Genomic DNA, 14,668 nt, shown 5'->3' with positions numbered 1-14,668 from the left:
CCCCCTGATTGTAAATAATGTAAATAATTCAATGTATATACTCTGATGATTAACTTGTGTGATGACTGTATTATGCGGATAGTACATATTTGTACCATTAATTGATTTACGTGGACTCCGACTTAAACAAGTTGAAAAACTTATTCGGGTGTTACCATTTAGTGGTCAATTGTACGGAATATGTACTGTACTGTGCAATCTACTAATAAAAGTTTCAATCAATCAATACTGAATTTGAGCAGCAAAAAAAAAAACAGCTTTAAAAACCCCATCCCTGGTTACACTATTAAAGAAATGTGCTGTGTTTACACAGGGTGGGATAGTCATGTCAAACCAAGTTAAATCTGGACCTGATCCAGGCAGCACATTTAGCCTCAAAGCAAGTGCAACGTGTTAAATGCTGTGTAACACACTCAGCGTTCCTTCTATTGCTGTCAATCTTCATGGAAAGAAAGAAAATGATGGCGATCTCTGATAAATACTAAACATGCGCTCGAGCCGGAGTCAAATATTCGTGATCCACCTGACGAGTGAGTGATCTTCCCAAAGCGGCACCTCTGCGTCTGTGAGATTATGTGTCACACAACGTTTGAAGTGTGGAGGAAAGTGTGTGCTGGTGTCACTCAGCATTTCCTCCATCTTTGATCAGAGTGCAAGAGGAGATGAATGAGGTCACAACAAGGAGCTCCTCTCACCACAAGCACATGAAGTCCGTTTACCAAGATCAAGCAGGGTCCCATCATAAAAAGTCCGCACATTATATATTCTCGTCTCATGGAATTTTTCAACAAGTTAAGATGTGCTTTGAGCAAAAGAAATATTTATTGAACTTCTTTATCATTTGTACAAACTGCTCCTAAAAATTCAAACATGCACTTGTAAAACGTTGGTACTCTTGAACACTCTAAAACAAAACACATATTTGCCAAAGTGGGCAACAAAGAGGAACATAAAAGTAATTTCAAGCATAGCGTGACATGTTTGAAAATCAAGGGCTGACATTCCTTAGCTTGAGCAGATAGAAGAGGACGGCGGCAGCAGCCACGGCGATGCCCGTTAGGGGCCGCAACATCCTGTTGCCCCGGGGGGCGGGTCGAGGAAGCTGACAGTGGTGTGGGGTCTCATTCATCTGTGGACAGAGGAAATGTTTGCTGTAATTTTACTCCACTTGGGTCTGCAGTAGAGCTGGACGATTATGGAAAGAAATAATGATTTTTTTGATTGATATTGAAAATCACCATGAATAATTATTCATTACTTTGTAAACATTCTACCACAAAAATTCAACGTTAAATACAATTTAAGAGAACAACTGATACAAACATATTAACGAATGAACAAGTAAAATAATAATTTCATTAATTTAATTTTAAAATTAAGTTTTGCTGCCATTTAATTTTTTAAAGTTCCCTACTGGTGTGTTCTTTTTGTGTCATAAATATAATTTATATATATTTTTAAATCCTCACATTGGTGCAATAAATCTTTGGACAATTTTGATCAGTATTTTAAATCAAAGCATTTTTTTTTTTTTAATGTATCAGAGTGTTTTAAGTACATTATGCTTGTGTAAAGTACTTTTTCGAAACTTTTATTTTCTTAGTAGTAGTACCGGATGTTGAGCACAGTGCTGTTATTTTGAAGGGTGGAAGTGTGCTCTTCTGAGCTTGACAAGTAAGGAGACGACTTGATGTTTCAAATTAAAAGAAAATCCTCTAAGGTTGCGAGTGCTGTTTGTGCATTGATGTTACATCCATGATGTCGTTCACAACAACACAACAGATGAGATGTTTTGTGTGTGTGTATGATTGTTTGTACATTGATGTTACATCCATGATGTCATTCACAACATCATGGATGTTCACTGATATTCTGCGTTTTAAGAGCAGATTCCCTCTCATTGGTCAATTCTGTGACTCTGTCTGTGATTATGTCAACGCGGAAATCATTTGCCTTACTTTTTTTATTGAGTTGAGTGATTATTGATTTGGCTGTGTCAAATAAAAAGTAGCAACCATACTGAGATCCTTAACTTCTATTAGATGTTTTTCACTCATACGCTCATCTGTTTGACCATCACAAAATCCGGAAACTGCATGCACGGCCCAATAATAGATTTTTCTACTATAATATTTCTATGATCATAAAAAGCCATAGCCAAAATTGAAATGCTATTCGAAGTCCAGCCCTAGTCTCAAGCGGACCAGAATGCATGGTGGGGGCACAATATGAGAAGGAGTGTGGAATCATGGTCTGAGGTGGTTTCTGGTGTGCTGGTACACCCCTCTGTAGCGGATCTTCTCCAAACTAGGAAGTGCACCCCTGCAAGGAAAAGCTGGGCCCGATACCCCGCCAACAAGGCTGGACTGTCGAGGCACGCGCGCTACACTCTGGCCGACAACTTGAGGCCACGATGTAGAGTACCTTCCTGGCCATGTCCTAGCAGGCTTCATTGGTCAGCAGATTCTTGCCTGACACAGCTGAGGAACCACAGCCCCCACATTAAACCCCAATTTGTCTACCTACTGCTACCTCACCTCCTTTTTTCAACCCCTCAACCCATCAGGCCTTTCTCACCTCTTAAACTCCCTCACCCCTCACCTCCCTCTGCTTCCCGCTGGCCCCCATCGTTCCCCCGCAATGTCTGCGTGCAGACAGGGCCGTGTCACAGTGGTGCTGACTTATGGGCTGTGAGGAGTGTGTCCTGTCAGACTACACCCTGACTGCTAGGGACACGTATGACCACACATGCACAGTCAGGTGCACACACTCATGTTGGAGCTTGTCAAAATGAAAATATGCCAAAGAAGAAATGTTATGTTGCGGTGTATCCAGTGGAGGAGCACAAATCCCAGGAAGGGCAGTGGAAATGAACGTAAACACAGACCTGGCAGAGAAGATCATGCAGGCAGCAGACTTCGGTCTGCAGGTCTTTGGTCTGGGCCAGCAGTTCTTTGCACATGGCCTGGGCCTCCTTCTTAGGGTCCAGTGAGAAGACCAGCTAGATGAAGACACACAGCAGCAGGTACAGTATGAGCACAGAACAGCATGCAGGACAACCAATGCAAGGATTTTTTTTTTTTAATTCATTCTAAATATTAAATACATTTGATCAAAAGTCTGCTTACAATTGAGCCTATGGGAGTCACTCTATTTTGCCTATTAAGCCCTTAAAACACATCCAAACACCTCCTTTAGGGTTTTATATACATGCTCTAAGTATATATGTAATGTAGTTACATTTAAAATAACATTTAATATTTACATATTTTGATCTTTTGAAGCAAATGCAGCACATTCATCTCAAAAACGCATCACAATGTTTGCTTTTTTCCCCCCTTTATCACTGATTATTACTCACTGCAGACTTCATTAGAGCCAACAAACATAAAACCTCACTTACTGTACAAGGTCTGCTGTCATTAGGATTCCCATTTAGATGAAAAATGTATCATAATCCTTGTCAAGAAATGGAGCGGGGTTCGGGAGGGAACAAGCTCTTTTCGCGTTCTCGCCAGTTCCAGGTCCTAAATGGCGGTTAAAGAGTCCCAACTTGTCGGATTATAGTCTCAGCCATCTACTTTCCAGGTGAGATGCATGATTTTTGATCTAGAATAAATTTACAGGGAGCTAGTAGGTGAGGAAGCAGCAGACCACTTGATGCGCCGCTATAAATAGTTTGTCTGCGTTAGCATAGAGTTTTGGAAGTTTTGACAGGTAAACAGAGGAGACATACTGTGGGCGAAAGGCACTGCAAAAAGGAGAGAAAGGGTGCGTGGAGAAGAACTCATAAATGTCCCGTTAGATATCAAAACATATTTATGGAGAATGATTGACAATGGGAGTATTTTCTATTCTTAAATATATATGAGAACGTTTGTCAAGCAGGGCAAGCGGGCGGGTGCTTGAGCAGTGCTTATCATTTATCTACTTCACTTATTTCATTGTTTTTATTACTAAAAACTGGCATCATATGTGCATATATTGTATCTGCCGATGGAGTTCTGGAGTTGTAAAAAAACAAAAAAAACGCCCACTCAGGTAATATACTTCCTGTCTTGTGACCTCTGTTTACATCAAAAATACTAATCAAAATCAAAAGTAGTATTGTTTATTCATTAGAAGGTGCAAGTGTACCTGGGAAACGTGCGTGGGGAAGAGGCTGATGGTATCATGAATCCTTTCAGTCAGGCAGCAGCAGTGTTGCTTCAGTCTGATTAGGAAGTTAAGCAGCTCCTCGCTCCTGAAGAACATGTGGAAAAATGTGCAACAGTGAGGAAGACAAGTGCACTAGCCGGCAAACTAAGTGAATACGTTGGTTGTAGGGTTCTCCTAATACCAATATTTCGGTACTTTTAAAATAATTTTCTAAATAAAAGGGTACCAGAAACAATGACATTAATTGGCTTTATTTTAACTAAAAATCTTAAAGTACATGAAACATGTTTCTTATTGCAATAAAAGAACAATAGTGTTCTTAAATAAGGACTAGACCATTTTTATTTTTTTTGGTAAGTAAGCAAACAAAGGCTCATTTCCCATTATTTTATTTTGTCAAAATGATGATGGACAAGCTGTATCTACTTGTTCATTTACTGTTAATATCTGCTTACTTCCTGTTTTAACATGTTCTATCTACATTTCTGTGTAAATGTGATAATCACTTATTCTTCTGTTTGGATGCTTTACATTATTTTTGGATGATACCACAAATTTGTAGTACCGTATTATTCGGACTATAAGTCGCAGTTTTTTTCATAGTTTGGCCGGGGGTGCGACTTATACTCAGGAGCCACTTATGTGTGAAATTATTAACACATTAGCGTAAAATATCAAATAATATTATTTAGCTCATTCACGTAAGAGACTAGACGTATAAGATTCCATGGGATTTAGCGATTAGGAGTGACAGATTGTTTGGTAAACGTATAGCATGTTCTATATGTTATAGTTATTTGAATGACTCTTACCATAATATGTTACGTTAACATACCAGGCACGTTCTCAGTTGGTTATTTATGCCTCATATAACGTACACTTATTCAGCCTGTTGTTCACTATTCTTTATTTATTTTAAATTGCCTTTCAAATGTCTATTCTTGGTGTTGGCTTTTATCAAATAAATTTACCCAAAAAATGCGACTTATACTCCAGTGTGACTTATATATGTATTTTTGCTTCTTTATTAGGCATTTTCGGCATGTGCGACTTATACTCCGAAAAATACGGTAGTTACAGGATCATACATTGGTCATATTTAAAGTTCTTCTGTGTCCAGGGACATATTTCCTAAGATTATAAACATAATCACACATTATAGAAAGAGAAAATACATTTTTTGTGATGATAAAAAAATCTCAATGTAATCATTGTAGTATCGACTAGATACGGCTCTTGTACTTGGTATCATTACAATCCATATCTGTGTTGACCCACCCTTTTGTTTACATTGAGGAGTGCTAGCTTGCTGTTAGCAGTTAGCTATTGTATCCTCCTACGGTGTGTAGTGAGGCATGTTTAGCTATTCCTTATTCTTGTAAGAAACCAGTAAAGTGTGCGGAGTCTTTGTCTTAAAAGACGGGGGTCTGTTGCCTAGTGACATGTGACATCATTGAGGGTTTCAAGGGAGCTGTGTTTTTTAGCTTTAGCAGTTAGCAGCGCACATTGTCGGCTCTTTTGAATCTTTTCACCGGATGGGGTTACCTCTGCTTAATATAAAGATTGAATATGCTTCCATGGCTGTCATATCTTCTTGTCAACAAACGGTGTATTGTTTGGATGGCAAGTTTGTCACTTAAATCGTTGATTTTGTTCAATATTCCCATTGTGTACGTGTGTTGTCTGCCGTGTCAGTGTGATATTGCCTCTTCCTATTTGATATCAAGTTCATTTTAGTGCAGTTCTGCTTGTTGCTTTCATAAGTAAAAAGATATTTCCCGCAGTGAACTTGCTGCACTTATGACGCTTTTTTGTTGACATAAAACCACATCAAAAGTATTGTGCCACGTTACATCAAGCTACCGCTGACGGCTTTGTAACGGACCTATAAGTAATTAGATTACTCGTTACTAGTAAAAGTAAAGGCATTGCTAACGCCGTTATTACAAACACTGGTTATAGCTTGACCTTTATCGTTAGTTTTTAGGCCAAAATGCGTCCATTCTCCCTTTCTGTCGACACACTGTTTCTGCTTGCAAGTACTCCGTGCGTGTGCGTTGCCGAACATGCTCCTCTGCTTGTAAAACCAGCAGTTACGACATGACGGTTACAAGAAAAAAATGGGCCGGTATTTTTCAGAGGCAGTATAGTACCGTGTTTAATTCATTAGTACTGCTGTACTTTATTAGAACCAATAAACCGTACAAGCCTAGGTGGTTAAAAACATTGTTGTTCTTGAAAAGCACATTAGCAAACAGGTGAGCAGGGAACCTTCCATGATAAGTTGTTGTATTCCACCTCTGCCCCCCGTCTAGATATTGATCGGTGTTATCTTAACGGTACATTTGCCTTGGAGAAGAACACTCTGTCAGAGTGAAGAGTGTAAACAGTGTCAAGGGGCCTCGCCTCCCTTCTCTTGGCTCCTAGTTTGTCTAGCGGAGTGATGACAGCGCACCCGTACAAATATGTTATGTTGTGTTATGCTTTGTTGTTTTATGAAGGGAAATATGCGTGTGCTTTTATTTCTTCTTGTTTCAATGAATTGTCAGACAAGCAATGTGTTTGATTGGCCCCCTTCACCATCTGCTGCACCGTCCGACAGTCTGCACACTTTTGCTGCAGACCACTCGACATCAGTTTTATCGGTCGCTAAAATCTGCCTTCATGTCTACCACAGGTATGAAAAGCCAAAGTTGTCCTGAGTAAAGTGAGGACCCTCAGAAGAGGGTCTGGCCCTAGACAAGCCTACCCCCGTGTCCTGACTCGGACGTCTAGCCTGGGCAGTTCACAGACCTGGTCTGGCTGAGCCTTCATGAAGTGATGGGGTGTGTTGAGACGGCTATGTTTGGATCTCTTCTCCTCATTGCAACCTCTCCTCACCTCTCACCGTACAAATCATCACATTTGAACCACTTCAACCATTAGATTCCCACTAAAGGTGATGAGTAGGGGCCAGGACAGGAAGATACTCGCAGGTCTGATGGACAACTTCCAGTCTTTGTGCTTCCAGTGTTATGTTGTATTACTATATCATTTTAGATAGTACTTGGTAGAAGCAGGAGTATCAAAACGTGTACTAACGCGGCATCTGACACTCCGAGTTGCTCGATTGTGTCCAGGTCCACCTTGTCCAAGTGCACCTGCTGCGCAGCACTCAGCACCTTCTGCTGCTCGTCTGGGTCTGTGATACCAACCTAGCACACGTAAACAAAAGGTATATAATCAAATGAGTTGTATTTACCACGGTTAACAGTTTTAGTAGCAACGAGTCATCAGGTGATATCAACCTGCTGTGAATGGTTTGTGAGGTTATACTTCTATACTTAAAGGGGAATTACACTTACTTGACTCAAAGTCAAGTAAGAGGTAGATAACAATAGAAGTACACTATTGCACCCATAAAGTCCTCTAAAAAAACATCCCAAAAACGCCACAAATATTCCATTTACATGTCGTGACATGAATATTAACAAGTATTAGTAATATTCTTATTAAAATCGCCAACAAAGTTTTAGTGGTGCCGTGATCCAGTGTTTCCCACACATTCATTTATTTGTGGTGGCCTGCCACGAAAGAATTACGTCCGCCACAAATTGAAAAAAATAAATACAATTTTTTTATTTTTTTTTTGTCCTATCCAGCTTCTCAGGCAAATCTTATAGTTGATGTAGATGCCCATATAGGCTGTTCAGATTTACTTTACAAAAAAGAAGTGTAGGATACTTCTCTTGTTGCCTTATTTGTATTTGACCACTACTGTTTTCTGTTTATTTGTTACTGACTGTGGCAGGACACCTCTGCCTCTGTTTCACTTTATGTTGCTGGTAAATAATATGGTTGTAGTAGTAGGCTAAAGTTAAATTATTTAGTATGCACTAATTAAAGGGGTAGAGCTTTAAGAGACATTTTAGCTTTTATATTTTATAAGATATATTTTTTGTAAGAACCACAATTAATAAATATATTTCAGTGAATAACTTATTGTTCAAACCTGTATATAAATATGTACATAAAGTGTTGTAATTATATTGTAAAATGGATGGATGGATGGACTTTTAAAACAAAACGGTTATTATTAATTAGTAAGTATACATTTTTTGAGCCTTTTTAGAGAAAATCATATCATTGTAGTAAATTATGCAAATTACTCGATGATGTCATGGTGACCACGCCCATAGCCACGCTCCACAGGTATCTTGGCAGTTTATGGGAAACACTGCATGATCACAGAGCTAACTAGCTTATGCTGCTATATCAACATGTTGAGCTGCTGCATCACCTCTAAATTAGTGAAAGTTTATTGTAGATTATAAATCATGCCTCTCACCTGGATAGCAGAAGGTTGTGGACAATAAACCCACAAGTTGGTTCACTTTGACATCCAACTTAGAGCTGGACATGACCAGAAAGACACGAAAAGACGCTCTTTTGCGACACTTTTCTTTTTTTAAATTGAAAACTGTGTGAGGATTATGATAAATTGTTCATGTGAAGGGGAAGATATACACATCCCATCAGTCTTTATTCCAGTGAGAGAAGACATTGTACAGTAAGTGATTGTTTTATTATAGTTTGTATATCTTGTTTAGCACTCAGCAATACTGCTATATGATGATTAGTGTTTCACTAAAGCTGCAGCTGTTTAGCACACAGCTTCTAAAACTTGTAGATCATCCTCCTTATACGGAGCATCCGGAATGTATTCACATTGCTTCACTTTTTCCACATTTTGTGCCACAGCCTTATTCCAAAATGGGATTTGTTTTTGTCCTCAAAATTTTACCAACAATACCCAATAATAACCATGTGGAAAGGTTTTATTTAAAAATATTTGCCAATTTATTACAACTAAAAAGTAAAACAACCACATGTACAGAAGTATTCACAGTCTTTGCTCAATACTTTGTTGATACACCTTTGGGAGAAGTCTTTTTGAATACGATGCCACAAGTTTGGCACACCTATCTTTGGGTACTTTCTCTCATTCCTCTTTGCAGCACCTCTCAAACTCCATCAGGTTGGATGGGAAGGTTTTCATCCAGGATGTCTCTGTATATTTATGCATTCATCTTAGTCTAGTCAGGGAGGTGACCAAGACCATGGTCACTCAGTCAGAGCTATAGCATTCCTCTGTGGAGAGAGGAGAACCTTCCAGAAGGCCTATATGGTAGAGTGGCCAGACGGAAGCCATTTCTTAGTCACAGCTTGCCAAAATACACCTCAAAGACTCTCAGACCATGAGAAACTAAATAATCTGGTCTGATGAGACAAAGATTGAAGTCTTTGGCGTGAATGCCGAACATAATTTTTGGAGGAAACCAGGCACCTCTCATCACCAGGCCAATACCATCTCTACAGTAAAGCAGGGTGGTGGCAGCATCATGGTGTGGGGGTGGTTTTCAGCAGCAGGAACTAAGAGATTAGTCAGAATAGAGGGAAAGATGAATGCAGCAATGTACAGACACATCCTGGTTGAAAACCTTCCCATCCAACATGATGGAGCTTGAGAGGTGCTGCAAAGAGGAATGGTTGAAACTGCCCAAGGATAGGTGTGCCAAGCTTGTGGCATCGTATTCAAAAAGACTTGAAGCTGGAATTGCTGCCAAAGGTGCATCAACAAAGCATTGAGCAAAGGCTGTCAATACTTGTCTAGGTGTGATTTTTTTTAATTTTTAACAAATAAAAATTAAATAAAAAATAAAAAACCTTTTTCACATTGTCATTATGGGTTATTGTGTGTAGAATTTTGAGGACAAAAATGTGTTTATTCCATTTTTGAATAAGGCTGTAAGATAACAAAATGTGGAAAAAGTGAAGCACTGTGAATACCCTCTGGATACTCTGTATTCAGATTTAAAAACAGAAGTTTTTGGATCATTATTTGTTCTGAAGTAGTCTTTGTTGTCCCTCATCAAGTCTGCCATGATTAGTAGTCTTGTTGTTGAAGGAGAAGTGAACGATCTGACGCGTCTGTGAAATTAATACGCCATTGCATGCTTAAACTGAGCAAAAAAATGTAAATATTACATGTTATTATGAATGTTACTACATTACATATATACTTACAGTGTGCATGTAAAACTTTGATGGAGGTGTTAGGATGTTTTAAAACGCTTAATAGGCGGAATACATCGACTCCCATTGGCGCTGTGAGCTGACTTTTGCTCACGTTTATTTATGCTTCAGAATGCATAAAAAAGAAGAAAAACGCATACGTTCATAAGGACTGTGGATGATAGAGAAAATTCCAAAATAAGTGCAGTTCCGCTTTAAAGTGATGTATCTTCAAGAGCTGGTGTCATTGAAGCGCATCAGTGTCCTGTGTGTGTGAAAGTCCAGCCTGGACATGAGCAGCTACCCTCATTGTGTTCTTGCTGACATTGACAAAGATGTTGTAGTCACCCTCTACCTTCTCCAGGTCCTCCTTGTCCATGGTCAGCAGGTCGCTCCAGGTGATGTCCTTCTCCTGTGAAGGTATGGGAGAAGTTGACCAGGTGCAGCAGATGTGCCTGCATGGCCAACACCTGCATCTGTCAAACTCAGCCCTCATTCTCCCCTCCAGACCGCCTCAAGATATTGAGTGTTCATTTGGGTCAAGCCAAATCAGTCAGTTTGAGCTATTATGACTATGTAGAGTCAAATATGTAAACTGCACACCTCATTACAAGAACATGTCATACCTTCTCACATCGGTTACTGTAAAAGCTCACCTGCAGATCAGCTACCATTAATCAGTGATGTTCCATAAGGGAGATATGGGAACAATAGAAAACAAATATTTCTACGTACATGTATGATGTCAGTAAGGTGGCTGAGATGGAGGCCATGCAGGAGGAGCTCCAGCTCATCCAGTTTGGGAACACTGAGGGCAAGATAGAAAATATTTATATTATTTCAGTCTATCAAGTCAAATACAAAACATTGCAAATACAATTTATACAATACAACTTGCCAAAGTATTGAATGATGGGATATATCACTTGTTTTATGCTGCAAAGAGTGCAGTCATTGAAAAAAGCCAACAGGGGGAGACAAACACACACATTAGTTTGTGCAAACTGAAAAGAGCTGCAAAGCCAAACTTTATTTTATGCTCTTGACAAAACAATCTGTTTGATAAAGCACATGTATCAAACACAAGGCCCGGATTTTGTGTGTGTGTGTGTGCGTGGAAATATTTGTTTGTTACATATGTGTATAATTACACATATACGTGCATACACACATTAATACGTGTGTGTGTGTATATATTTGTTTGTTATATATGTGAATATTTATTTTTTTACGATATATTAAACAAAAAAAAATATATATATATATATATATATATATATATATATATATATATATATATATATATATATATATATATATATATATATATATATATATATATATATATATATATATATATGTATATATATACACTACCGTTCAAAAGTTTGGGGTCACATTGAAATGTCCTTATTTTTGAAGGAAAAGCACTGTACTTTTCAATGAAGATAACTTTAACTAGTCTTAACTTTAAAGAAATACACTCTATACATTGCTAATGTGGTAAATGACTATTCTAGCTGCAAATGTCTGGTTTTTGGTGCAATATCTACATAGGTGTATAGAGGCCCATTTCCAGCGACTATCACTCCAGTGTTCTAATGGTACAATGTGTTTGCTCATTGGCTCAGAAGGCTAATTGATGATTAGAAAACCCTTGTGCAATCATGTTCACACATCTGAAAACAGTTTAGCTCGTTACAGAAGCTACAAAACTGACCTTCCTTTGAGCAGATTGAGTTTCTGGAGCATCACATTTGTGGGGTCAATTAAACGCTCAAAATGGCCAGAAAAAGAGAACTTTCATATGAAACTCGACAGTCTATTTTTGTTCTTAGAAATGAAGGCTATTCCACAAAATTGTTTGGGTGACCCCAAACTTTTGAACGGTAGTGTATATCTGTGTGTGTGCATATACATATATGTGTGGGGGTATGGGTGTACGTACACACACACACACACACACACACACACACACACACACACACACACACACACACACACACACACACACACACACACACACACACACACACACACACAATATGTGCATAAAGTGACACTGTTTTTGTAAAGGACTAAAATATAGTATTTTCTTATTTACAGAGTAAAGCATGGTAGTGTCATGTACTACGATAATAATCCTATCAGCTTTCCAATGTTCTACCTTTCCCCAGAAGCTGATGGTGGCGGTTGAGTGCTTGTCTTGATGAAATTGGAAAGGGTTTCCTCCATTGTGCTGAAAGGCTGGACAGGATCAGCGATAATTGAGGAGGCCAGGATGCTGGAAATCTGCACACGTCATGTCACACGTTCACAAGAGATTCCAGCTATTTGGTAGATGAAGGTGATCAGGGTGCACTTCACCTGTGTGTGATTGAAATTCACAGCCAGCTCAGCAGGGTCCATTCCCGACTTGGTCCTGATGGTGCTGTCTGCTCCCAGCTGGAGGAGCTTCAACACCGCCTTCTCTCGGCAGTTCCGCACAGCGAACGATAAAGCCTGACAGGAAACACCGTAGTGTCCAGATGAGTGACAAATGCTACAGCTGTACTTCCAACAACGTCACATACGGTGTATCCATCGAGGTCCTGCATGTTGAGGTCTGCTCCATAGGACGCCAGCAGGTTGATGACTTTGCAGTAATCCTCTTTGGCTGCCAGCATCAGGCACGTCACGTCGGACCTGAAACACACAAGTTCAAGAGGGACATGTTAGGAATTATGTGACCTTCAAGGGGAACGGCACTTTTTTGGATTGTTGTCTGTCATTCACAATCCTTATGTCAGATAAGAACACGTTTTTCTTTTTTATGCATTCTAAATCGTAAATAAACGCTAGCAAAAGTCACTAACAACGGAGCCAATGGACGTTGATCTATTGATCGTCTATAAAGAGATTTAAAAAACATCCAAAACTCTCCATGAAGGTTTTATATACACACTCTAAGTATATATGTAATGTACCAACATTCATAATAAAATGTAATATTTACATATTTTGAGCATTTTCATTTACATAATTTTGTTCACTTTTCCCTTCAACAACAAATAAGACAACTAATCATGGCAGACTTGATGAGAGACAACAAAGACTACTTTGGGACAAATGATGATTCAGAAACTTCTATTTTTGATCCGGAATATAAGGAGGATGATCTACAAGTTTTAGAAGCTAAACAGATGCAGGCTTAGTCAAACACTAAGCATCATGTAGCAGTATTGCTAAGTGCTAAACAACATATACAAACTATCAACAAAATAAAATGGTAAACAAATGGCAAATGGGTTGTACTGGTATAGCGCTATTCTACCTTCAAGGTACTCAAAGCGCTTTGACACTATTTCCACATTCACAAACATATTCACGGTGATGGCGGGAGCTGCCATGCAAGGCCCTAACCACGACCCATCGGGAGCAAGGTTGAAGTGTCAAGCTCAAGGACACAACGGACATGACTAGGATGGCGGAAGCCAGGGATCAAACCAGGAACCCTCAGGATGATGGCACGGTTGCGCTACCAACTGAGCCATGCCACAACTATCACTTACTGTAGCGTGTCTGCTCTCACAGAGATGTCGACTGATGAGATGTTTACCAAAAGACTATATATAAGCCAATACTTTTTCTCCTAAGCTTTGAACCCTGCAGTTTATAAAACGGTGCGGATAATTTACAGATTTTTCTTCACTGACGGCCATAATGCAAATAGCTTAAAAAAACAAAACAAGCAAAGACGCTGAGTAGGTGTGTTATTGTTTGTGCTATGGCACCATCTTTTGCACGAGTTCGCTCACTGCAGGATGAACGTCTACAGTATTCTCTTGTGTTTAGTGCTCTGAAAATGAAGTACAAGTGCCGTTCCGCCTTTTAGTCGTCCATAGCGTTCCTACTCGTATGGTTTCTTCATTTATCACTACAAGCAATGTTTCTAAGTTTTACAATATAACTAAAACTATTCATACTAACTAAAATTGTTCCATGTCTGATGTCTATAGTTGGGTTGCAATCACGTGACCAAAAGGGTTTCAGGCGATGGTCTAGATCAGACCTGGGCAAATTAAGGCCCGGGGGCCACATGCGGCCCGTTAAGCTTTTCAATCTGGCCCGCCGAACATTCCCAAATAATTTTTTTAGATATTTAAGATGGAAAGTGTAGCTGCCATTATGATGTGCAGTCATGTTTTCTAATGACCGTGAGTCTTGAACTATACAAAGTATTTCAATGGTTGGAATCTGCGCTTTTGGATGATATACCAGTTACTATGGTAATCTAATTAGTTACTATGGTAATCTAATTAGTTGCTATGGTCATCTAATTAGTTACTACGGTAATCTACGTCACAGCAGCTCAGACGAGGCACCAAGCAATATGGGCGGGAAGCGTTTCCACAGACGCGGAAGGAGATTTTCACAACAAAGTTCTAAAGCTTAGTGATGTATCAGATATATCAAA

General features: G+C 39.2%; 1 protein-coding gene across 1 annotated transcript in view; it reads right to left on the bottom strand.

Moving 5' to 3' along the window:
* Positions 1–803: 803 nt before the first annotated feature.
* asz1 (ankyrin repeat, SAM and basic leucine zipper domain containing 1) overlaps positions 804–14,668 on the bottom strand; it is a 39,576-nt gene continuing 25,711 nt past the window's right edge. Inside the window, exons 5-13 of the mRNA XM_062043019.1 lie at positions 12,786–12,897; positions 12,580–12,714; positions 12,380–12,504; positions 10,948–11,020; positions 10,568–10,624; positions 7,240–7,352; positions 4,138–4,243; positions 2,888–3,001; positions 804–1,129 (exon numbers count right to left, since the gene is read on the bottom strand). Of these exons, the coding sequence (XP_061899003.1) occupies positions 989–1,129; positions 2,888–3,001; positions 4,138–4,243; positions 7,240–7,352; positions 10,568–10,624; positions 10,948–11,020; positions 12,380–12,504; positions 12,580–12,714; positions 12,786–12,897 (976 nt within the window). The 3' untranslated portion in view covers positions 804–988. The remainder of the gene's footprint in view (positions 1,130–2,887; positions 3,002–4,137; positions 4,244–7,239; positions 7,353–10,567; positions 10,625–10,947; positions 11,021–12,379; positions 12,505–12,579; positions 12,715–12,785; positions 12,898–14,668) is intronic.

Source organism: Entelurus aequoreus, linkage group LG03 (genome assembly GCF_033978785.1).
Source record: "Entelurus aequoreus isolate RoL-2023_Sb linkage group LG03, RoL_Eaeq_v1.1, whole genome shotgun sequence".
NCBI classification, from domain to species: Eukaryota; Metazoa; Chordata; class Actinopteri; order Syngnathiformes; family Syngnathidae; genus Entelurus; species Entelurus aequoreus.
This window is presented reverse-complemented; position numbering and strand designations above follow the sequence as displayed.